At 41.8% G+C, this 25,942-nt stretch overlaps 1 protein-coding gene across 1 annotated transcript in view; it reads right to left on the bottom strand.

The window, feature by feature from the left end:
- The window catches only part of Col4a3 (collagen type IV alpha 3 chain), a 136,431-nt gene that overhangs the window by 43,354 nt on the left and 67,135 nt on the right, over nt 1–25,942 (bottom strand). Inside the window, 17 exon segments of the mRNA XM_087209266.1 lie at nt 2,544–2,628; nt 4,360–4,401; nt 5,269–5,322; nt 6,181–6,225; nt 9,817–9,885; nt 10,251–10,313; nt 12,380–12,457; nt 12,676–12,717; nt 16,811–16,846; nt 16,967–17,029; nt 18,313–18,390; nt 18,925–18,951; nt 19,690–19,743; nt 20,422–20,484; nt 21,080–21,124; nt 21,704–21,748; nt 25,749–25,838. Coding sequence (XP_087065392.1) covers nt 2,544–2,628; nt 4,360–4,401; nt 5,269–5,322; nt 6,181–6,225; nt 9,817–9,885; nt 10,251–10,313; nt 12,380–12,457; nt 12,676–12,717; nt 16,811–16,846; nt 16,967–17,029; nt 18,313–18,390; nt 18,925–18,951; nt 19,690–19,743; nt 20,422–20,484; nt 21,080–21,124; nt 21,704–21,748; nt 25,749–25,838 — 979 coding nt within the window.

The following is a 25,942-nucleotide window of genomic DNA, read 5'->3' as shown; positions in this document are numbered from 1 at the left end:
GGGATGAGCAGCTGTCCTCTGCCAGGCTCTTGCACTGTGATGCTTCTGCCTTAGAGCCAGTGGACCAGGGACTAGAACTGTGAGACAAAATAAACCCCTCCTCCTTTAAGTTGCTAGTGTTGAGTATTATGTCTCAGGGATAAGAAGGCAACTGAACAAGATTTTGGTACCAGATTTTGGCCATTACTGTGACTTTACCTGGTTGTGTGGTTCAGAAGTCTATAGAAATGGTTCACAGGAGGAGTTTGGAAAGGTTTGGAGATGTGTGCTAGAAAAGCCCAAAATGCCACAAGCTGAGTTTGATAGAAGATTCTGGTCAGAGTTTAGAAAACAGGAGTGCTGATAAAAACGCAGATAGTAAAAGCCAGGTTCAGGAAGTTTCAGCTGGGAGCAAGAATTCCTTGGACGATTGAACTAAAGCCCAAATGTACTACATTTTGGCAGAAAGTTTACATTTTACCCATGTTCAGTGACTGCAGGAGACTGAGATTGAGGGCAGTGGACTAGTTCATCTGGTAGAGTAAATTTCAAGGCAGCCCAACATACAGGCTGTGCCATGCATATTACTGGTAGCTTTCAGCCATATCTACCATGAGAGTCAGGAACAAAACTCAGAACTGAATAATTCAAAAATTTCTCTCATAGCCAGAAAGGAAGTGTTTTTAAAGATGGGACCTATAAAGTTGGGGCTGAGGAGAGCTTGGTTGATGAAAAGATTAGCTTTAAAAGGAAGCCAAGTACTTTGCATTAGGACACTAGGAAAGATGCCTTGAAGGCATTACAGGAATCAGCAAGACCTTACCCTTTGCAAGCTCAAAGGTATAAAAGTAAAAGATTTTGCTTTGAGAAGAGAACCTCAGGGAGCCCAGCTTATTCAGTGCCAACTAGGAATGAGTTTCCTGGAGTTCAGCTATCCTGGCACTCAGAGCCATGATCCAAGGGGGCTGGCAACTGCTCTTGCTGGCAACAGACCTTCACATCATCCACGATACTGGTATCATAGACACACAGAATGCAAAAATCAGGAGAGCAAGGAGGTGTCCACTCAGATTTCAAGAGGCAGCCTCGGAGGTCAGACAGTATGCTTCTGAGAGGGCAGTATGTGAAGCTGTGAGAGTAAAGCTGAAAGTACAGTAGAGATCATAGGAAGTCAAAGATACCATAAGTATGTAATGTCTGCCAAGGAAAACTGAAGGCAGTGAGTAGAGTCACCCCAAGAGAGAGGTCATGAGGACTACAACCCAGGATGCCATGAGGGCAGGGCCATACAACCTCTTTAGAGTTCACATCTTGCCACAGCTTGCTCCTGGGTGCTCAATATGGAGCAACTGGATTTCATGTTTACTTTTCTGGGTATTGGTCTTGCTTTGATCCATATTCTATTTCCCCTATTTCTTCCTTTTGCAATGGGAATGTTTACCCCATGCCTTTGCATGTTCTGGTTAACTTTCTTTTTGATTTTCCTAGGAGCTCACAGCTAAGAGTCAATGCTGGAATTGTTAAAACTTTGGCAACTCTTACAGATGGACTAAATGCAGTTTGTATAAAGAGATAGACACAAGCCTTTTGGGGGCCAGAGGTAGAATGTTATGGTTTAGGTCTAGACTATCCTCCAAAAGCCTCACATGCTCGGGGGTGGGAATTTTGGAAGGTGATTGGATTGTGGGAATGCTATGTTCATCAGAGTTAAATGTGTTGTTAGGAGGTAGGGTCTGGTTGGAAGAGGTGGGTCACTGGGGCATAACATGGAAGGATATGTCTCCCTCCCCTGCTCCTCCCTACACCCCTCTCTCCTTCCTAGCTGTCACAGGATAAGCAGCTATCCTCTCTCCAGGTTCTTCCACCATGCTCTTTCTGTCTTGGAGCCAGAGGACCATGGATTGGAACTGTGATCAAAATAAACCTCTCCTCATTTAAATTGTAGGTGTCCAATATTATGTCTCAATGATGAGAAAATTACTAAGACAGAACACCAGGGACATGATTCTGATAAGATGATTAGTCCGAAGTTCCCAGGCAGTCTAACTTGTAGCCAGGGATGAGTTACTGCCTGAGAATTTTCAGACCTATCAAGTGATAGCATATATACTATATAATTCATGCTGCGTAGAACAGAGCATTGTTCCAGGATTTAGAAAACCATGCCTTCAACCCTACTCCATGCTTGTCACTATTTATGTAAATTTTCTCAGGCTATAGCTTTTTAGGGTCTCTATTTTTTTATTTGTAATTACACTGAGATTGCTAATCTCTTCCAGATTCTATGGCTGGTTTCTGGCCATGTTAATTTCTTCTTGCCAACTTGAACTTGAGGCTTTGCTACCTAACCACTTAATTATCTCCTATTATATAATGCTTACAAAATTTTCATGTGAAAATATGAAAATTAGGAGATAACAAAAAATGCTACAATCCATAAGAAGTAGGAGAACTCCTTTTCCTCCCTTACCTTCAAAACCCTAAGTCTGTAAGTGCATGTTAGCAACTATCTTGAAAGAAAGACCAATAACCAGCAAAGGCTTTAAGAAGAAAGTGCTCCTTACCTGGTGGGCCACGGGGTCCTTTGGGCCCTGGTGGGCCTGGAATTCCTTCATCTCCCTTTTCCTGGTATGCATCATAATATTCTGTCTTAAAGAAAAAGAAAATGAATAAACAGAAAGGATAGCTGTTTATGGATTGCTCACCAAATGCAATTAGCCCAATTTTCTTATTTTGGCCAAAAAGATACTTCTTTTTCCTGAGTCCATAGCTTGGCAGGAATATGATGGTTATGTACATATAGTTGGATACATTTAAAGATAAATTTGACCTTTTTGTTATGACGTGGTCCAGCTCACATATTTATATGCACACACACACACACTAAAATATAACTTTCTCAAAAATATTAACATCTTTATCACATATGATCAGGTCTGATCTTTTTTTATTCTATTCTACTTAACTGTTTTAAAACGCTGGTTGTGATAGACTAATTTTATTTCAAAGTACGATGAGAACCACACATCCACAAGTAATGTGTACATTGTTTAACTTTCAGGACACCATTGCCTATAAGAGTCAAGGAATATTGGTTCTGACATGCTCAGTGGATCTACTGTTGGTCTCCTTAACCATTCATGGCCTAAGCAGATGTGCTTTTGAAGTTTGTGGAAGCTACAAACTGAGTTATATTAGGATTGAGCATAAGAAAACACACAGTAAGCTAGGAATGAAATGAATTCTTTTGAAGTACAATGGGAAATAGAATTCAGTGTATTTATTTAGAAGGAAAGAAGAAACAAATTTTTTGACTATTATTTTTCTTCTGTTACATGAACCAATTATTTTGTTGACTTATTTAAAGGTGAGGTAACAAGAACCTTATGGTTAAACAGTATGTATGGAATCACAAAGAAACATCAATAATGATGACATAAGGTCTAATATAAAACCTGCAATGGTATGCATGCACCCACCAGGTGCTGGGCATTGTGCAATGTGCTTTCATTAAAAAGCCCATTTAATCTTCCTGGAAACTCCACACAAACATTTTGGGACTACTTGCATCTGAATCATTTGCTTTTGGTATAAAGATGCAGATTTTTGGGACACTCCATCCTAACTGAGTTAAATTACTTAGCTTGGGAGTCTGAGAACTGCACTTTTAATGAGACACTCCCCCCACCCTTTTCCCATGATTTTTACTGTCATGACCCCTTGTCTCCAACCTGTGCACTCAGGTGCAGCAACCCTGCTCAGTATGTTGAATGTGACACCCACTCTCTTTCGAGACAGGAGACGAATGGATTCTGGAACTCCACGCCTGGGTGCCTTTCCTTTCTTCCAGAAGCCGTGGAGCCACAGAATATAGAATGTGGCCTGTCTGTAGCCTGCCTTGGGGAGAGGCATGCTGCCTGCTACAGTGGAGCCTGAGCAGTTCTTGCTGACCCTGCATTAAAACCACGGCTGAGCTTCAGCTGCCTGAAAGGGCAGGAGTTGTCATAACTGGGCCCAGCTGTAAGAGAGGAAGAACGGGCCTCACCCCTGTGTGCCCAGCTGTCTTCCACAGCAGCCTTCCGAATCCATCCCAGGGTACAGGATCACCTTGGGCCAACCCTGAAGAGACCAAGCTTCTCTCCTCCAGAGCCCAAGATGGCATTACAGAGCTTTCCATGGGCCAAATGGAATCAAATAGAAATATTTATCCATTGCCAAATGGGCAAATAGTGACAGCAGCTATCTTTTGGCCCTAGTTTCATAAAAAGATAAATGCTATCAAATCTATCACAACAATAAGAAACACTGATTAAAAACTTCTTCAACACTTTGAAGGACTTAATCGAATATGACATTAGGGTTATCTCTAGTTACACTTACTGGACCACGAAATCCTGGAGGGCCAATGTCCCCTTTCCATCCCTACATTGAAAGACAATTGCAAATTATAAATGCATAACTCAGAGTATTTATGTATTTGTGTAGTTAGAAAGCAAAATGCACAGTGGAACAAGAAATCCTAAAATTAGTGTTATTTAGGTATAATGAACAAATAAAATTAGAGGGGTATTGTCTTTTATTTTATTTTTTGAGGAGCCCACATCTGGGTCAGGAATCCTGTCTTTAAGGTTGTAAAGAAGTGGTGTTGTCGCTGGATCTGTGGGTTCTTCGGGCTTCCCCCACCCCACCACCTTCACTGGATATTCATGCAGCGAATCTATGTTCTCAGATCAGAGGGCAGGAAAACCGGGCCGTGAGTTGTATGCAATTTCCTGGGTTCCAGCTGTAATCAACCCCCTTTTTTTCAAGAGCACACTCCAGAATTCTACCCAAAGTGATACTATTTAAACAATAAACTTTGAATCTATGCATATACCTATGTATAGAAATTATGTGAAAAGGTGCCATGTCATTAGAAACAAGTGACATGGAATAGAGTTCCCAATGAATTGATGGCGACTGTTCAGTGATTCATGACCCAGGTTGAGATTCAGGGGTCCTGCCTGACCTCAAATGACCCGAACTTCCTGCCACGGCAGGCCTTTTCTAACTCCTTCCTCATGGAGAGCTGAAACCTCATTAGTGGGTCCTAAGTCAGCCAGCTGTAACTACAGGGAACAAGTTTGGTATGTTTCCATCTTTAAATAAAGTTGCCACAACTTTCCCTTCTGCTTAAACATGCGAATGTATTTTAATGGGGTCTTCGATTCAATTCCTCATTCCCAGGAAGAAAGGCAATAACGAATCAACTGAAAACCGCTAAAGATAGGATGTTAGGAAGGGAGTTACCTTAATACCATCTTCACCCTTTAATCCAGGGAAGCCCCTGTTGCCCTTGGGTCCCTAAAGAAAAGACCAAAAACAAATGGGTCAGAAGACACAAATGAGCTGCTTCTGCCTGAAGCAGGAGCAGACTGAACACCTTTTAAAATTTTTCAACTTATTTTTTAAATTGACATATAATAATTATACGAATTTATGGGCTACCATGTGATATTTAAATATATCACATTAATTATATAGATTAAATTTCATACTTTGTGGATTGATTGAATCAGGGTAATTCTATCAATCATTTATCATTTCTCTGTGGTAAAACATTCAAAATCCTCTTTTTTAGCTATTTTGAAATATATATTATTGTTAACTATAGACACCCTAATCTGCAATAGACAATAAATAGATCACCAGAATGTATTCCTTCTATCAAACTGTAGCTTTCTACATTTGACCAACTTCTCCTTATCTGTCCCTCCCCTACATCTGCACCTCCTCTCCTCAGCTTCTGGTAACTACTATTCTAGTCTCCACGTTCGTGAGGTTCTTTCTTTCTCTCTTTCTCTCTCTCTCTCTCTTTCTTTCCTTCTTTCATCTTTCTCAGTGTGGGTTTGAACCTGGATACTCACATATGCTAGGCAGGTGCTCTACCATTGAGCCACATCCTTAGGCCCTGATAACCTTCTTTAGAGCCCTCATATGAGTGAGATCAAGTGAAATTCATTTTTCTGTGTCTGGCTTACCACAGGTTCATCCATGTTAAAGAATGTGCTCAGAGGACCTCTCAAAATTATGATTCTCAAATGTAGTTTTTAAAAGCTATAAGCTCTTTGTTAGTTCGTAACTATTTATTGACTGAAAAATGCTTTTTCATCTAATAGGACTGCCATTTTCCTTACATCAATGGGCTCAGTTGGGCCTTACCTCAGTGCCAGGGAAGCCAGGGGCACCATCTTTTCCAGGTTTTCCCTAAAACAAAAGCAAAACAATCATGTGTAAGTTAATAAACATGGGTAACTTTAATAAACATGGAAAACTTTAACAACTGTCTCCTCTTGATCTCAGGTAAGAAAGATTCTATGAGGTCCCCATTCAGGTTCTATGAGGAAAAGCCATTGAGGAAGCACTGACCATCTTCTATTAAGGTAGAAGCTAATCAGAGTGGGAAATCAGAGTCAGAGGAGGGAAGAAAAGATATGAATAGTTAAGCTTAAATTACTAGAGTTGATGCTATCTGTCTTAAGCTTGGAAGGAAAGTCAGGGAGGCCCTGGGTAGAAGAGTGAATAAGAAAACCTAGAAAGACAGGTGTTCACAGTCAATTGATTACTTAATTTGAAATGCTGGTATATTTCTAACTGCCCCCTCATTGTGTGTTCATATTTTATACAGCATATTGTGGTATGTAAATAGACGTGGCTTTTGGATTAACTATTATAGTATAAACCATTTTGGATAGAAATAAAATTCATGTTGGCCAAATATTTCTCTTAGGAGAAAAACCCCATTTTTCCAATACATAATTTTTAGGTTTTTTACACAATATATGTATTTGAATCTGTCCATAATGGAGCTAGGTAGGGTAGTGGGCCTCTGGTTCTTCTGTTTTCCTGGCAGCCCATTTCCGGTCACATCATCCCCTGTTTCCTTGAGGGGCCTCTCTCTTCTCTTTCGCTGGGTGATCCTGATGGGCTGTCAATCACAGGAGCCCACCCACTGACTTGGCCAATCAAATCACCTTTTCCCCCTGGCCACAGCCATTGTTCCACAATGAGATATATTTTAAGCCAAGCTGGGCTACTCAGATTAATTCTCTGAGGTGTTCTATATAGACACAAGGAAAAAGATGCTCCCCTTCTCTGCTCAAATTCCTGAAGTCGCCTGCTGTTTGCCTCATTCTCTCTCCCCTCTCATAGAAGACCATCTGCCAAAGGATGGAATGAGGATGTCACACAGAGAGAAGCAGAGGGAAGTGGACAGAGCCCTGCCCTGTGGCTTCAGGCTCTTAAGTCCTTGAAGCCTCTTTTAGTCTTGAGCTTCTCAGATACTTGAACAAATAAATTTCATTTCTCAAGCTTTTAAAAAATTATTTTTTTCTATCACCATGCACTAAACTAAGATCGAAGTGGATTAAAGATCTAAATTTGAAGACAGAAACACTAAACTTACTGGAAGATAAGTTAGGTAGAACTCTTGAAGACACTGGCATAGGAAAAGACTTTATGAACCAATCCTCAGTAGCATGGGAACTTGCACAAAGAATCAACAACTGGGATCTCATCTTTTTTTTTTTTCTTTGGTACTGAGGATCGAACTCGGGTCCTTGCGCTTATAATGCAGGCAGCAGAACCACTGAGCTAAATCCCCGGCCCTAACTGGGATCTCATCTTATTAAAAAGCTTCTGCTCTGCAAGAGAAACCACCAACAGAGCTAAGAGACAACCTACAATGTGGAAAAAAATTTTCAGCAGCTGCACCTTAGACAAAGGACTACTATCTAGAATATAAAAAGAACTAAAAAAAATCAGACCTCCCAAATTCAAAGACCCAATTCAAAAAAGGGCATCCAAAATGAACAGACATTTCTCAGACAAAGAAGTAAAAGCAGCAAATAAACATATGAAAAAATGTTCAACATCACTGGTCATTCGAGAGATGCAGATGAAAACAACACTGAGATTCTACCTCACCCCACAAAGAATGGCTGCTATCAAGAAATCAACCAATAACAAATGCTGGCGGGGGTGTGGGGAGAAAGGAACCCTTCTCCATTGTTGGTGGGAGTGCAGACTGGTGCAACCACTGTGGAAATCAGTCTGGAGATACCTCAGAGAACTAGGGCTAGAGGTCCCATTTGACCCAGCTATCCCCTCGCTGGGTATCTTCCCAAAAGAATTAAAAGAATCATACCACAGTGATACATGTGCACCCATGTTAATAGCGGCACAGTTTTGTAATAGCGAAAGCTTGGAAACAACCCAAGTGCCCATCAACTGGAGACTGGATAAAGAAGATGTGCTTTTTTTTTTTTTTTTTATAAAATGGAGTACTACTCAGCCATAAAGAACGAGAAACTAGAGACATTTATAGCTACATGGATGCATATTGAGGCCATCCTCTTAAGTGAAATAAATAGGACACATATGTGTAAATACTGAATAGTTTCTCTAGTGTGAGAAACTGACAGTGTAATTAAGGATAAAATGATTAAAATGAATAATGGATAATTTGAAAGACGAAGAAAAGGCTCAAAGGGGTAGGAGTGGCAGGAGGGGAAGGGGAGAGATCAGAGTCACAGGCTGGAATCTGGAAAGAATCCATATATAGATTGTGTTCAAAACTATAGGAAGAGATGTAGATAGAGACTAGGCTGGAGCTCATCAGTGGGTTGGGAAGGAAGAGTCACTGAGATCAAAGGAGAGAAGAGTATGTTTCCAGAAGAAGCACATACAACTAGGTACAGTACACAGCACTCGATAGTGTGATAAATGACTGTTACTGTTTTATGTACTTATCATAACATGCTGTGCTTTTCATCCTTTAGAGCATAATCCTACTTATATAAAAGAGTTTACTGTAAAACTGTGCTGCTATGCCAGTGGTAGCCACATATATCTCAGGTTTAACTGTGTATTTGGATAATATCAAGGGGCCATCACAGATGACTGACGTATACCTTTTCAGTTTGCACTTAGAAGTTGGCACTCTGCGTGGTACTTTGCGATACACATGGATGAAATTGCCTGATAACATACTTCTCAGATTATATTTCCATCACGTGTCACCTGATTGTATTGAAATTTAAATTTTAAAAAATTGGCCTATGTGGAGTCTACTAGATAATTAGAATTTTTTCTCCAGACCACTATTTGTTCAGTATTAGTTTTGAAAATCTTTCTAAAACAAATCACATCTTCTGATGTCTTGTTAATGCTTGAGATGTCTTTTTTAAATTATATGGAAAAATGTTTAAGTACTTTTCAGTTTTGCTTTGGTTGAGTTCTATTATATTTGAATATTATTAGTTTTTTTCCTTGCATTGTTTTTCTTTGAATAATTTTAATTTTTATATATGTGTTTTTAGTGAATGATAATAAAGTTATACATTAATTAAAAAAATTGTTGATGATAAAGAAAATTTGTTGTGTGGAAAATAAGAGGATCAAGAAAATTGGCCCCACATTGTGACATGTTTGTTGGACTGTATAAATGTCCACACTAGGAAGGTGGATTGTCTTACTAGCTAATTATTTCTTGGATCAGTGTACAGTATTTAAAACATTATACAAATTATAATGCATTAAATACATGCTTAAGTGTTAGTTATTTAAGTGTGTAAAAAAATTATTCTTTATTTAGGCTAGTTGGAATTCAGCATCTCATTCTTTCATCCTGAAGAGTCCTAATATGCAGGATGAGCTCACGGGTAGAACACTTGTCTGGCACATGGGAGGCCCTGGTTCTATCCTGAGGGCTTAGCAGGGAAGGGAGGGTCGAGGTGGTCACAGGGAGAAGAGCCCCGACGAGTCAGGGTGCGTGTAACACTGGATTTCCAGACTCACCTGTGCGCCACGTTCTCCAGGAGCACCCTTCTCAGATCCACACGACTCGCCTGGCAGTCCCTGTGTGAACTAGAGTTGGGTCAAGTTTTATAAATTGTTGATTTTTTTTACTTATACTGATTTTTATTAATGTGCTGCTTCTGATTAATCTCTCATTTAAAACGAAGTCATCTAAAAGAGAACTCTTATTTAGGAATATTATTTTTAAAACAGGTATCAAAAAGCAGGTGCTGAACATAAGTCATACATGTGAAATAGTGCGAGGATTTGGCTGGAAATAGCTATGAAATAATTCTAGTATACTCAGGATCTCCATGGTCAAATGTTACCATGCTTTAGGAATTATTAAGACTGAAAGGTAGAGCATGCATCAAAATAGGTCCTGAGGTTCTGCTTCAGGTGTCACAGGACCAACATGATTCTAAGTGACCTACCGGGGGTCCAGGAGGTCCTGGTTCGCCCATGGCTCCCTTTTCTCCCTTCTCCCCCTTGAGTTCCTGTAGCAAAAACAATTCAAAGTCATTACAAACAAACCAATCAAACAAGATAGCTGATTACACTTGGAAAAGTCCTTTTTCTGTGCAACGCAATGGATTTACAAAGTACCAATATGTCTCATGATAAGACAACCCAATAGTGCTTCCTTTTTCTCACACTTCAAATTCTATGCATGAAATCCCACCAAAACCATATACAAACTTTTTCTTAAAAAGAAAATATCTTTTCGATCAAGCTATATGAGACACTAATTTAACTTCCTAATCAACTTTCTATAAGCACAACTGGATTATTTCTAAATTATATTACTTTTATTTCTAATATACTACAAGTATTTTCATTGGGGTCAGTGATTTTCTGTGCAAATGCTATAATAGTGATTTGATTCAGTAATCAAGTTGGTTTGAGCCATTATATTTATTTCTATATTTTTGTGGTACTGGGGATTGAACCTAGGCCCTCATGCATGGTAAGCAGGTGCTCTATCACTGAGCTCCATCCCCAGTCCTTTTAAATACTTATTTATTTATTTAGAAACAAAGTCTTGCTAAATTGCTCTGGCTGGCCTCAAACTTTCTATCCTGCTGCCTCAGCCCTCTGAGTTGCAGGATTACAGATGTACCACCAAGACCAGCCTATTTTTACATTTTATGGATTATATTTTCCCCCAAGGGGAGTCTTCCCTCAAGGATGCTATTTTTCGCAAACTCAATTATTTTTCCTGACTCAAACTTTTTTTTTTTTGGTAGCAGGGATCAAATGCAGGACCTTGTGCTTGCAAGGCAGGCATGGTGCCACTGAGCTAAATCCCTGGCTCCTGAGTCGAACTTTAAAACTTACACTTCATAAGCATGAAATTTTTTTCCCCATTACTTTTTAGACAATGAAGTTTTAGGCTTTATTAATTTTGCTTTCACCAACTACTCCTGAAAAGTTAGTTATTTTTCTCAGGCCCATTTTTTTCCGGTCTTCAATGTGAGTTATTATTTTGGTTATATCAAATTTTATCATGTTTTGTTTTAACTCCTGTCAGTTTTGCTTTGATCATTTGTATCCATGGGGAGGGTGCGGTAGTAATGGCTATTGAGTTTCTTTTTGCCATAACAATGTTTTCTAAATTTGTGGTTATGGGGCTGGGGATTTAGCTCAGTGGTTCCGAGGCCTTCCTCACAAGGGCAAGGTCCTGAGTTCGATCCCCGGTATCTAAAACAAAACAAAAAAATTGTAGTTATGGCCTCCTAGCTCAGTGAATATTCTAAAAGCCATTGAATTGTACAGTAAATGAGCAAATTTTATGACATGTAAATTACACCTCAATAAAGTTGCTAAAAATTAGTTGTAACAAAGACTCACGAATGATATACTTTAAAAAGTGTATTTTACGGTGTCTGAACTCCATTAAATTACTATTTCAAGCAACTGATATCACCTCAAAAGAGAAAGCTGGTTTGTATTTACTTCTTAGCTAATCCACACCTCCCATTTTCTCAGCCAGCCCTCCCCAAATGTGCCCAGGTTACTCTCCGGTAGGGTTGGTGCTTGATATTACAGATTCATTCTTTGTAAGTATCCAATTATGTCACCTATCCTGGCCACTCCACTGTGCAAAAAGCAAATGTTAATGTCAGCAGAAGAGGGCTGTAGTGTTCTTGGTGAGGAATAGGGCCACCACGTCCTTGGGGTTACAATGGCATGGCAAAAATGCCCCACGTGATTATGACACCCTTCTACCTCCATCTTGAGGTCATCGTCACCCAACTGGGTCAGAGTCACACGCTCTACATTAGGGACAACGAAGGGGAGAGGGACATAAGGATAAACAAAACCAGGATCAGGCTGTAACTCTTCCAAGCGTCCTGAAGTCACTTGCCTCAGAGCTTCTCCATCTAACATCTCCAGGTCGATGGGGAAAGGACGGGGGAGAAATAAAGCCTAGAGGTTCAGGCCGGCTGAGGGGCTGGGCTGAGCGCGGCTTAGACGACAGAGATCATAAAGGAGGTAAGAGATCCCCAAGACTTCATCCGAGAAAGGGCAAGGCAGTCTACTCGGACAACTGCAGCGTTACCGTTTTGTTATCTGGGCCAGTTAGTGTCACAATAACTGTTCCTGGTGGTCCCGGGGGTCCTGCTAATCCTTTCACACCCTAAAGATAAATAAACCCAAGAATGAAAAACTAAGCATCATCAACATTCCAACTTAACTATGTTCGACATATCAACTTTCTCTTTCAGTTCTTATGCAAGAAGACAGAGCAAATGAAAACGTCAATTTTAACTTGGCCAGGAGATAAACTGTGTAGGCTGACACACTATGGAACTTAAAAGTTTCTTACCCACTGGAAAGCCCTAGTATTTAAATTACCTGTTGTCCTTTCTGTCCTATTACATTATCACCCATGTGACCCTGTAAGAAAACACAAAATGATATTTTAAAAATATGAACAGTCCAAGCCCTTGAGAGTTTCAATATTTGTAACTGAACATTCACATTTGTCTTAATTTTAGAACTATAAAAGTTACTTTAGCTGTTTTTTGAGTATAGCCGGAATTTGTTTCTTTTAAATGTGGAGATTTTGAGGGGCAGGAAGCTTACGAGATTTATTTAATATGGCAGTGAGATGGTGGTCAGGAAAGGAACCCAGCACAGGGGACATTTTCCCGGCTCAGCCAGGAGCTACTTCTTCTTCTTCTTTTTTTTTTTCATTCACACACTTAGCATTTGCAACTTTAATTAACTGAAAGAAAAAGTCCCAAATGTACAAGTGAAAAAAATCCAAATTGTTGACACAGGCTTAACTAATACCAGCTACTTTTATGTACAGCTGTATAAGTTCAAAAAATCTATCCTATATGTATGTACAAAAGTTGTTTATACATAGTTCTGTACATAAGGGTCTATACATTTCCTCAGAACCCTTAGGTGCCACCTCTTGGGGTGAAGACATCAACACTTCATTCATATATCTTACAAAAAAGAAAAGACTTTCCAGGATTGACAAAACTCTGCATTCTGCACTCAGACCATGCAGGCTCCACTCCATTGGTTAAGATCTTTCTGTTGTAATGCACACCATGCCAGGTGCATGTGTCCAATGAAGAGCTTTACCCAGAATGCTCCAAAGTAAAAGCCAGTAAACCAACCTAAGATGAGGCAGCAAAGTCCTGACCAGGGTGCTACCATGGGTCCAGGCATGGATGAGCCTGCCTGCCCTGCTCACCATCAGTATTCCAATTCATCTACACTGATGACTTTGGCAGGCATGGAGGGGAGGGGCTGCGGCAGCACATCTGAGCCAAACCATTTGGCAAGGCCCACAGGGAAGCCGCTCCTTTGGCAGGGGCAATGCTCCAGCTGGGAGTGCATGTGCTGTAGGCCTGGGCGACTGGCCACATTCTGAGGAGTTGTCTGAATGCTGACAGCTGCTGGTTGGGACCCAGAGCCTGGAGGATGCAGAACTGAGTGCTGTAGCTGCTGTTGCATCATTGCCAGGTGCAGAGGTGTCCCGGGATGAGGGTTTAGGAGAGGGTGGCTAGCAGCAGGTAAAGGGTAAAAGGGCTGACCCAGGAGTGGGCCAGATATTCCCTGTAAATGAGCCAGGTCCAGCCCAGGAGGAAGTACACCAGCTTGGAGCAAACTTGGAAGATGCTGTGGATGCGCTCCCTGGGCCAGCATCCTCTGGACCAACGCTGGGTGAAGTTGGTGAGCAGGCCGAACAATAGGGACATGGGGAACAAGAGGAACCTGGTGGACAGGTCGGAGAAAAGGTGTTCCTGGAACCGGGGATGCCAAGGTGGGTGTTTTCCTTCCAGTTGCTTTAGGTCGGTAATCTTGTTCTTTGGTGTAGCAGTTGGTCTGGGATAGTGGGGGTAGAACACGAAGATCACTGTAATGTTGGAAGTTTGGGATTTGTTGTAGAAGAGTCTCGTTCAGCACTAGGTATGGAGCTAGATGATAGTAGGTTCTCTTCACTAGACTTCTGAGGATCCTCTTTACTGTTACTCAGGAGCTACTTCTAATCCCACTGGTTGGCCACTTCCTGATGACTACTCAGCTTCCTGGTTACTTAACTTCCTTAACTCATACCTTAACTTCCTGAGGTCCTAATTTCCCCATCCTAAACATAAGAGGGATGGGTAGCCACATTTCAGGGTTCTGAAATTCAAAACTTAATAGAAAAGCTAAGAGTGGAATTCAAGCTATCTGAGTTTGCTAGTGTTTTAGTGGGACGAGACAAGTTTAATGAGAACAGCTTCCCTTTGCCAGGTTGGCTGCTGCTGTGCTCCAAAAGTCTCTACCACAACTCGTGTTGGAATGTGCTCCCCACGATGAGGTATCACGACGTGGGACCAGGACCATGCATGGGTTAATGGGCTAGCATGTTATCATGGGAGTGGCTGTTTTAAAAGCGAGCTCTCTCTGGCCAGGTCTAGCATGGCCATGGGACTCTGCACATGGTCCCCAACCAAAAGAAGGCACTCTTTAAATATAGCCCCTCAACAGTAGCCTTCCTAGCCCCCAGAACTGCCAGAAATAATTCTTTTCAAAACAAATAGCCCAGCCTGTGGTATTAAGTTATAGACTAAGACAAACAGCCACCCATCACTTCAAAATCTTTTGGTTGCCCGTTTTTGCCTCCTGACCAGAGCCCTGCAGTCAGCCATGATTTATGTCCAGCAGAGAGCCTTCTAGAGGGGTCACCACAGATGAAGCACTGCTTCATCTCTCTCCTCAGCAGCTGTCTGCTCAGAGCTCTGTCATGGCAAGTCCAGCTTCAGGACACGGTTGCAGAGAAGGAGGGTGGAGCAGCAAAGGGTGGCGTAAGCCCGTGGACGCCGATGCACTCTGCTCCAGCTGCCTCATCTCCATGCCCCTTGGCCTGGACATGGAGCCTCTGAGGTCACCCAGGATTTCACTATAGTTCAGGCTTGCCTGGAACTGTGAAGACCAGTACTGTTCCTGCCTCAGCCTCCTTTGTGCAATTTCTCTCACTTTATGGCGTTTATGGTGATGTGCAGCGGGTGAAGGTCTTGTTCACCAAGAAGGAGAATGCACTGGTGCAGATGGCAGATGGGAGCCAGGCCCCGCTGGCCCTGAGTCACCCAAAGGAGCCCAAGCTGCATGCGAAGCTGACCCGCATCTCGCTGTCTGAGCACCAGAACGTGTCGTGGCCAAGGGAGGGCCAGCAGGACCAGGGCCTCACCAAGGACTAAGGCAACTCGCCCCTGCTTTGCTTCAAGAAGCCGGGCTCCACGAACTTCGGAACTTCTTCCAGCCCCGCCCTCTGCCACGCTGCACCTCTCCAACATCCACACCGCCCTCAGGATGCAAGGAAAACCTCCCGCGCCTCTTCTCCAGCATGGGGTGTGCTGAAGGGCTTCAAGCCTTTCCAGAAGGACCCGCGGGAGGGCACCCCAGACCGCAGTGCCCTAACCTGCCTGCCTCGTGGCTGCTCCTCCCACAGGCAAAGCGGGGCCGCGCTGGGCACCGACCTCTGCCTCAGCTTTGGAGCCCTCCTAATCTCTGTATCATACTCTGTATGGCTGCAGATGCTGTGCCTAGCAATAGCCAGTTGACCAAATATTCTAATTTTTTTTACTTTATATGCAGTGGTTTTAAGTTACTTTTTATAGCAAGATGATACAATGGTATGAGTGTAATAAAAAAAATCTTTTTGTTTTTGTGCTTCTCCCTACTGGCTTGGCAGAAATATAGCAATAAAAAGGCTTTAAACCTCAGCTCTGCCTGTCATTGACTCCAAACCTACCCGTCTCATAGGGCAGTGATGGCGAACCCTTTAGAGACAGAGTGCCCACACTGCAACCCAAAACTCACTTATTTATGGCAAAGTGCCAACACTGCGCCTGTGTGTGTTGTTATTCCATGCTCAGCTGCTGGTGCCATGCTGGGGAGACTTGGCTGCTGTGCCCACAGAGAGGCTCTGTGTGCCCACTGTGGCACACGTGCCATAGGTTTGCCATCACTGTCATAGGGTTTGTGTGCGTGAAAGCACTTTGGGAAGTACCCTCTGCCTTAGTTCCCTAATAGTAAGAAATACTGTGCTTAGTAATAATCTCCTTGAGGGCCCAGCCTCACTAGACGTTTTTTTCCTTAAACTAACAATTCGGCTTTTAAATAGAGACACGTGAAGTGCCCAGCTTAATGAGCACGACAGCCATCTTTTATTTATTAGCATAAGATCAGGTGGGTTTTACGCAGCAGCTCGCTACAAAAATTGATAGTATAAAGTGCTAGGTGAGCAGTAGGATTATCTCAAATGGAATATCTATGGGTTAGGAATCTTTGCCTTTCCCAACACTGAGTTTCCCTTCTACTTGAATCAATTCTCTGTATCAGGGATCAGTTGCTAACTCCTTTCTCTACAGAGAGTCCTTGTGAGCTCCAGAGAGGTGGGAACAGTGATTCAGGTAGAGAAGCAGGTTGGCTTTGGGGTTGGTTAGGGCATTCAGACTGATAGAATATGTGAACTGGGACTTACCTTAGGTCCCGCAAGTCCCCTAGCTCCTGGAAAACCCTAGAAAATCCCACAAATTAAAATTACAGAAGGAAACATACCCAGTCAGAAAACTCTTCAAAAATGTTTTGCTATAATTAATTTCCTTAGAGTCTACAGCAATGATAACTTTATACTCACGAAGAGTCCCGGAGGTCCAGGTGGGCCAGCAGGCCCTGGAAAACCTGGCGGGCCCGGCAAACCCTTGGAATTACAAGAAAAATAAGAATATGTTTAAACGTGCTTCTCACCTAACGACAATGTCCATTAGTTAAGTGCATCAAAAATATCTTAATAAAATCTGAAGAGCATAATGCCTCCCTTCTGAGTGGCTGCATTTAATTTTAAAAATATGCCATAAAGGGTGTTGCCAAGAGTAATTAGTTGCCAGGAGCATCCTGATACTGCTGTTTTCAGGAAAACGATCAGGCAGTTGCTTTCGTTTAGAATGTTTTCCCCACTTTCTCTTCCTCCCTGTTTATGGCCAAGCATGCTCTTCTCTTAGTGCCCCAGATATCTGTGCAACTCACTTCCTCTCCCTTCCCTTATCTTTATGTAGTTGACCTCCTTCCTATGAGGCCTCTCTGACTATCAAAGTCGGAACTCACCTTCCGGTCCAGACTCTATCTCTTCTTCCCTACATTAATTTTTTCCTTTGCATTCATGACTGCCTAACACACTTACAGAATTATTAATTTACAGGGGGGGTTTTTTGTGGTTTCTTTTGGTACCGGGGATCGAACTTGGGTCCTTGCGCTTGCGCAGCAGGCAGCAAAACCACTAAGCTAAATCCCCGGCCCAAATTTAGTTTTTTTCTGTTTTCCCAGTAGAATGTTATCTCTATGAAGGTGAGAATTTTTTGAAGCTTTTTTTTTGGGGGGGGGGCTGATTTATAGCCTGTAATATCCTTAAAGCCTAGAAAAAGTCCTTGCCACGTAATTGACACCTAATAAATATTTATTATATCTCTTTATATCCATTCTGGATAACCCTAGGCTACATACAGACCAGGCAAGCAGACTAAGGTAAGAAAGCTGTGCTTAAATAAAGTCCTTTTATTTATTATCATGCAAATTTCGAAATAATACCATTATTAATGGGACAGTTATAAATGGTATTCAATGCCTGATAATAAACTTGTCCTTGATTTCAACAAACACAGGTTATGTGGAATATAACTGAAGTCTCCTTACATTCAGGAGAGCTTGGGAGAACAACTTTTAAGAAGAGATTGAAAGACATATATACAAAATCATCTTTGCATATCAGCATCATATAGTTTCTTATAATAAGGTAAATGCTTTAGAATGAAATGAGGCAGACATGTAAATAACAATAAAATGAGGGAAAGAGATAGAGATGGGGGAGAAAAAGGAGAGAGAGAGAGAGAGAGAGAGAGAGAGAGAGAGAGAGAGAGAGAGAGAGAAAGGAGGGAGGGAGGGGAGGGGGAGGGAGACAGGGAAAAGGGCTCTGCCCCATTGCTGTACCTGGAATCCTGGGATTCCCGGCAATCCCGGGTCACCTTTTCCATTGAGTTCTAAATCTTCTCCTTCAGTAGGAGTACCCTTGAAAATGGGGACATTTATCAACTTTACGTTTTCAAAACTCCCTTGAACACTCATTGACAGTCATACTACCTCAGGGATAGACTGATTCCCAGGATACAAACTTAAAGAAATAATTTAGGATTTTGTACTTAGTGCAATCTGAAGAATTCAAATCATATCTGCATTTTTCTGAGCTGACAATTTTAGGATGAAAGATATAGGGTGAATAAATCATTTCCCAAGATTTCAAAATTAGTGGCAATTTCTGACCTTGAATGTGGGTCTCTGAGCATGAGATCAGTTTTCTTCCCCTGGTCTTAGTGTCCTTGAAAGATAACACAAATCTATATCCTCGAGACCCATTTATGACAAGAGCCAGGAGGAACTGTTCAATAGGAGTAAATACCATGTTCTACTTATTGTGATTTTGGAATTAATAAAGCCTCGATTATGAAATCTGATTTGCAATGGCTTACATATCATTAGCTAATAGGCCCTTTTCATACACATGCTTAAAATTTTTCAATAATAAATAGGTCAAAAGTGACTTACCTTTTGTCCTTTCAAACCAGTAGCACCCTGGGAAAAAGGCTGCATATTAATACCTGGAGGTAGTTCAAATACCTACACTCTTATTGCGTCCTTCTCCGTTATTCTGCCCTTTCTCCCACTGTCTAACTGGCTTTTCAACATACTCCAGCCTCTTTAAACAAATCAGCAAAATCTCCCCTTGTCTTCTGCCTGCCCCGTCTCTCAACTCACCTGAAAATTTCCCATTCTGTTCATCTCTCCCTCATTCCTCATTTCCAACTCTGCCTCCCTGTTCATCCTGCTATGAAATTATCCCTTGCTAAGTTCAGCCATGACTTTGATGTTGCAAAAACTGGTGCCAAAATGTCAGTTCCCATCTTAGTGGACGTCCCAGCAGCATTAGGCAGTTGCGGGCCAATCCCTCTACTGCAGTGCTATTTTCCCCAGCTCATTCCATTTGCTGGAGCTAAGTCTTGGTTCTAAGGTCCTCACGCTTACTTTCCAGGTGCTCTGGGTATGAGCCTCCCCTCTGAGCAAACCAGCCAATTAGGTGTCTCTACCTGAATATCTCAAAAAATATCTAACAAAATCTTAGATATCTAACAAAATCTTAGAGTTTGAAACCTGAATTCTGCATTCATTCATTCACTCCCTATCAATCAGACAACTATTATGGCTGCCCCAGCCTTTCCAAGGACATGACAGATTTGTGTACATGGCCACATGGAATAGACTAGTTTATTTATACTTTATGTTTACAACAAGGAGGAAGAACTGCAAACCCACTGTGATCCCTGGGTATCCTGGGGTCCCTGGAAGTCCTGGAAATCCTTGTTCACCCTGGAAGACATAAAAAATTTGTCATTAATCTCAGCTGTTCTAGAACAGCCTATGTAGGTAAATATCCCCATTTCTCTCTTCCAACCATGCAGTGCCAATTCTAGGCAAAACAACTCAGATTCCTTATGGCTACTGGGTCCTGAGGCTGAAGGCCAGAAAATCATTATCTTCATTGAAAACAGGATTAGAATCTATTGTTTCTCAATTTGTGCATGAAAGGCAGTCTAATTGTGCCAAGAACTTTTTAATTGCTGCTTCCTTGAAACTTTAGTAATTAGTTCATTCATGGCCACCATGAACGAGAAAGAGAAGAGTTCAGTTAGAACACAAAAGGAGGTAAGCCAACCTTGAAAAGCCCAGTCTCTCCTTTCCAAAGACTGATTTTGCACTCAAGGCTTTTAGTTCCTGATTTATATGCACAAACTCTGTTGAAAATAACAAGTTGAACCCAGCCCCCCCATTATCTTTCTGTGGAAAAGCATAGGAGAACTTCCTTAAAATAGAATTAGGAAGCAAAGAATAAAGGAGAAAGAAATAGGAAGATTCCTCTTCAAAATCTTATTGCCGATTCAGCTAAATCAATGTTTCAAGAAAGCATATTTCCGTCTCGTTGCTAATTTCCCTTGATTTATTGATTTGAGAAAGCATGTATCAACCATGTGTGTGAACAGTGCCTACCTTAGAACCATTGCATCCTGGTAATCCTGGGGGTCCATATGGCCCAGTATGGCCCGGGAGGCCCTAAAAAGAGAGCAAGACTCAAAGACCAGGCAAAAAGACACAAGGCTGGGGATCAGAAAAACCAGTTAGAAAACCAAGGGAATATATGAACTTAACTGAATAGCTACTGAAACATAAAAGGGTGGTTGAACAGCAAATCTAAGTTTGGGCTTTCGCTCTAATTTAATAACTTAAATGGCACAGCAAACTAAACAGACTAAGTAAAGTGAAAATTATCAAGTGAGATGTGGATATTTTCAGTGAAGCAAAGGCCTTTCTACAGAAACTGAAGTCCCTTGACATGCTGCTATAAGCTGGGGAGAAAGCAAGGAAGAAAGAAGAGGGAAGGATGCACAGAGGGTAACTATTTCATTATCCTATGCTATTAAACAGAATCATCTTCTTCTATTCTATCTATTCTACTCAATTCTACTTGTATTTCAGGAGATATGATCTAACTCGCACATCATACAAATCTACATTCTACCTATTATTCAGGTCTAAGTTGCATTTTTCTTCCTGGAGCAAATATACCAGAACGTATTTCTTTGTGCTACTGCTTGGATGTCTTCATTACTTTTAATCTTTTCAGCCACAGTTTTTTTCCATTACTTACTGGAAGTCCAGGAGGACCTGAAAATCCTGGTAATCCAGTTATTCCCTAAAGACATAGAAAAGAGGAGGGGTTGGTTAGAAAAACAGCTCCAAAAATGTTCATTCTACATCCATAGTTATTTCTACTGCAATAATCTCTTCCTGCAGCTATGATTGGGAATGCCTAAAAATGAGTAGAAAAACAGAAAATATTTGAAAATATTTTGTAAATTTGACATTTATAGAACTTTTCAAAGATGTTGTTAAGGTTGATTTTGGCTTTGGCGGATACATTTTTAAGGTGTGTTTTGCATATAATAAAGCGCTTGCATCTTCTGTGAACAGATTAATAAATATTTGCTTGTGCACAGTAATTACCACCAATGCACAATGACATAGCAACCCCATTGCTCAGGAAGCCTCCCTCATGCCCTGCCAGTCAGTCAGCACCCACCCCTACTGAGGTGCGCCTATTTTTACTTTGCCCACTATGGGTTCGTTTTACCTGTTCTTGAACTTCATCTAAGGAACCACACCCATATACTCACTTCTTTCTGACATTTGTATAACCTTTATGCTGCAGAGTTGATCTTTTTCAAAGAAGAATGTTCATCAAACAATCAGAATGGACGGTTGAACTACTAACCCTTACACCTTTGGGACCAGTGAATCCTGGGAGTCCTGGAGAGCCCTAGATCCAAGGGAAAAAAGAAGAGGTGAGCACCGTGGAAACTTATTTGGGACTAAGAAACCTATACATTCATAGTTCCAGTCTTAGTCATAGACCATGCTGTTTCCCTCTGGTGGTTATTTTATTATTAATAAGGTTCAATTGCTTGCTTGTTTCATCTTGCAAAAATTTATTCCAGGGCTGGGAATGCAGCTTGGTGGAAGACTTGCTTAGCTGTGGAAATCTTTGGGTGTGATCTACCACACACAGGCACATGCGCGTGTGCACGTCTACACATACACACACACACACACACACACACACACACAAATCAAATGCTTGCTACCCAAAGTAGGGTTTGGATCCCGTAACATTAGCATAATGTGGAGCTTGCTAGAGATGCAGAATCTCACACACTCCCCTTTTCTTCCCTTACTCTCGCTTACCCACCAGACCTATTGATTTAGCATCTGCATTTGGAACGCTATTCTTTGGTGATTTTCTTGCACATTACATTCTACAAAGCCCTGCATCAGCCAGCTAGGTGTTGGGGTCTGATAAAGATGAAGGCCACACTTACAATGGCAGACGAGAATAACCGTCAACATTTCCATGCAGGAGAAAGACTTTATTATCAAAAATACTGTATGCCTGACGTGCACAAGTAAATAAAAAATGAAGTAAGGACTGCCTGAACCAGAGATAAACCTGCTCTGGGCACATGATACAGGTTTGAGGCCCTCTTTCTTGGAGAATAACCTTAAATGGAGAATATTTTAACTCAGTCACTTGCTGTGAAATTTCCACTGTCTAAAAATCCATCGACACACTCCAGAGAGTTTCAGTACGTTTCGGTATTTTTTATAATTGGAGAAAAGGGTGTTACAGAGTCTTCTGAGATTGGACTGTCAAGGCCAAAGCCAGCCTTTCTGGTGTGCAGTGGAATTCCTGGCCCCATGGCCATGTTCAAGGCTGAAGTTTTTCTTGGCAGGAGGCTGGTTGAGTTATGCAGAAGGCAGAAGAGCAACTTGCAGGTTTTACTTCCCCATTGTAAATTTTCTCATGCAGAAAATATTTAAAATTAAGAAAGGAGGCTTATAGGGCCAGGAATGTAGCTCAGTGGCACAGTTCCTGATCTTGCAAGTGCAAGGTCCTGAGTTTGATCCCCGGTACCAAACAAAACAAAACAAAACAAACAACAACAAAAGAAAGGAAAAGGAAGCCATATCTGAAAAATCTTTTTGATCAGGTTTCAATATTCTCTAATTGTTTGCTTTAGGTTGAATTTTCATTCGAGGCTGTACATATCTATACGCTATGCCTTAAAATATGAACTCTATGGCAGCATGACACAGTTTTTCTGGGTTAATTTTATGGAATAGTTGTGCATCAGTAATCCACCCATGCACCAAGTGTTGACAACTATTATTTTAGCTGATTGCTGACAACTCTAAAGACAAGGAACAAGCAGAGAAATATATAGAGAAGGAGAAAAAAGGGAAGGCTGATAGGCCTCTAGGTTTGAAGTGGTGAGCTCATTGTACCAGTGAAGTGGAAGGAAATGCCAGTCCAAGCCCTAGAAGAATCAGTGGAATTTTCAGACTCTGGGCAGAATCTGAATGACTTTTCAAAATCAGAATCAGAAGCAGCAGAGAAAGAGAATATGCACACGAATGTGACAGACATGGAAACAGGAGAATTCCCCCCAAACAGATACCTTCTGCATTTTTACTGCACATTGTAGGTATGGATTTAATTTTCTGATTTCAAGAGTTTCATTCTTGCATCGGAAATGTGGTATAAGAAATATTTACATTTGATCTTTGCCCTCAGTTCCCAGTACAGGGCTCCTAAAATTCTTATTTCTTGAAGGATAAGGGTGCAAAGAACAGCTCTGGTTCTAATGTATGGTCTTTGATTCCAGTTACTGACACAGAGCTCCTAAATTGCTTGGGGTTTTTCTGGGGGTAGGAGCAGCTTTTATTCAGACAAGGCAATCTTGGTGGGGCCTGGATGGAGGCTGCTCCCGGAAAGCACCACCTGGGATTAGAAGCTGGGGACGCTCTGCTCCAGTCCCCACCTTCTGTGAGGAGGAAGAGCTGGAGGGTGAGTTGGTAATCGATCGTGTCTTTGTGAGGAAGCCTCCTGAAGAATCCCAAAATCGCGTAGGCTTCAGAGTTTCTGGGTTGGTGAACACCCAAGTGCCAGGAGGGTGGCACATACCAACTCCACGGGGGCAGAAATTTCCGAACTCGGGGCTCGTTCTGCTCTCAGCCCAGATGATACCTCTTCAGCTGGCTATTCATACGTATTCTTCTCATAAACTGGTAACCAGAAGCAAGTGTCTCCTTGAGTCCTAGGAGCTGTGCTAGATAACTAGTAAGCCTGAGGTCAGGGACACTCTAGTTTGTAGTTAAATTGGAAAGAAGAGTGTGTAACCCGGAGTCCCACTGCTAGTGACTGACATCCGACGTGGGGTGGGGTGTAGCCTTGTGGGACTGAACCCTTAACCTTCAGGATCTGCTCTAACTCCCTGCACCTAGTGTTATAACCAGTAGTAGGATACCCAGTTGGTGTCCGGCTAGATAATCATTTAGTGTGAGAAAAAAAACCCCACATGATATAAAAGATGTTTTGAATTCGGATTTTGCTACCTATTAGCTGTGTGACCCCTGGACAAATTACTTAAGTGCCCCGACAGTTTCTTCAGCCATGAAGTGGAGTTACAATGGGAACCAGTCTATGAGTCACCAGACTCACGGCTTGTGGGGTCAGTATGAGGAGCAAAGTGAAGAATAAATGGCTCAGTCCCTGCCACAAAGTAGATACAATGTGTTGGCTTTGATTATCATTTAACTATTCTACACATTATGCTAATACATATTCTAACACATATAGAATTTCTAAAAGACTGCATAGATGAATTATAATTATCTTTCATAGCTTATTAGTTGATTCATAGCCTCCTGGACACCAGTATTCGGGGGAGTGAGTGTGTATGTGAGAGCGCCCAGACTGAAGCCCAGCTAACGTTCCCAGTAGAAAGAATAATCAGCAAATCCAGTGGCCGTGGAGTTATTTAGTAAATCCTCTAGGGTATTTATCAAAACAAAGCCCTTGTGTAACACAGACTTTGGGATAATTTGTGTGATTCGTGTGATGGGTAGCAGGCTCTGCTAAGAACCCCAGGAGCCCAGCGCTTAAGGGACCAGGCACAGAGGAACCCATGAAGGAAGGAACATACAGGGAGAAAGAAGAATCCAGGAAAAGGATGTTCCAAAAGACAGACAAGCATGTCAAGAAGAGAGTGATCTACATAATCCGAAACAAAGCAGAGGGGCTCCAGTCAGATAAAGACACTGAAGTACATGCTAACAGTGGCCACTCGTGACTTTTGTGAGGATGTTTTCAGGGGGCAGTGACAGAAGGCAAATTACCGCTGGCAAAGGAGAGAAATTATAGGCAGCATCTCGATTCCTTCAAGAAGCTTGATGCAAAGAAAAGACAGGGAGAATAGGGCAATATTTGACTACAGGACCTAAAAAATTCTAGAGAGAGTCTGATACTAGTAAAATATTTTCCTGTTTAAGCCTGGAAGAAAAAAGCTAATATCAAAAGTTAAGTTGGAATGTACAATGAAAGAGGACACACGTCCTGAAATAAGGTCCTGGTAGGAATCCCCACCAGTGATCAGGTGCCGGTGGATGGATAGGTCTTGAATGGAAGATGAAAAGACCTCATCTTCTCCTGCAGGAGAATGAAAGACAGGGCAGATGCAGGTGTAGAACTGTATAGGAGGGGCATGCAAAGGAAGTTGGTTGAGTCAGGGACTTGAAGATAATGGTGATAACTTGTAATCATCTTGGAATAGGATGGTGAGGGCTCAGCTAAGACTGAAGACCAAGAATTTTCCATGTACCCACCAATGAGCTATGACGTGGAATTCTCTCTAGGGTCTCAGCAGTCTATAGGGCAGGCATGAAGAAGAGTTGGGTGAGTTGGGAGATGTTTTCAAGCTTACCTTGGGTCCCTGCGGTCCAGGAAGGCCTTCTGGACCTGGGAATCCTTTCTGGCCTGGAGAACCAGGGGGTCCAGGGAAGCCTTTCTCCCCCTGTTAAAACCAAAACAAGATGAGAAACACACAGAACAGCAACTACCCAACAACAAACACACTCATGACCATGGTGTTCTCATCTTTATTGACTTCATGGTGAT

The sequence above is a fragment of the Heterocephalus glaber genome, unplaced genomic scaffold (genome assembly GCF_053883595.1).
Source record: "Heterocephalus glaber isolate CG9 unplaced genomic scaffold, H.glaber_assembly_v1.0 deba00001004, whole genome shotgun sequence".
In the NCBI taxonomy this organism is placed as follows: Eukaryota; Metazoa; Chordata; class Mammalia; order Rodentia; family Bathyergidae; genus Heterocephalus; species Heterocephalus glaber.
This window is presented reverse-complemented; position numbering and strand designations above follow the sequence as displayed.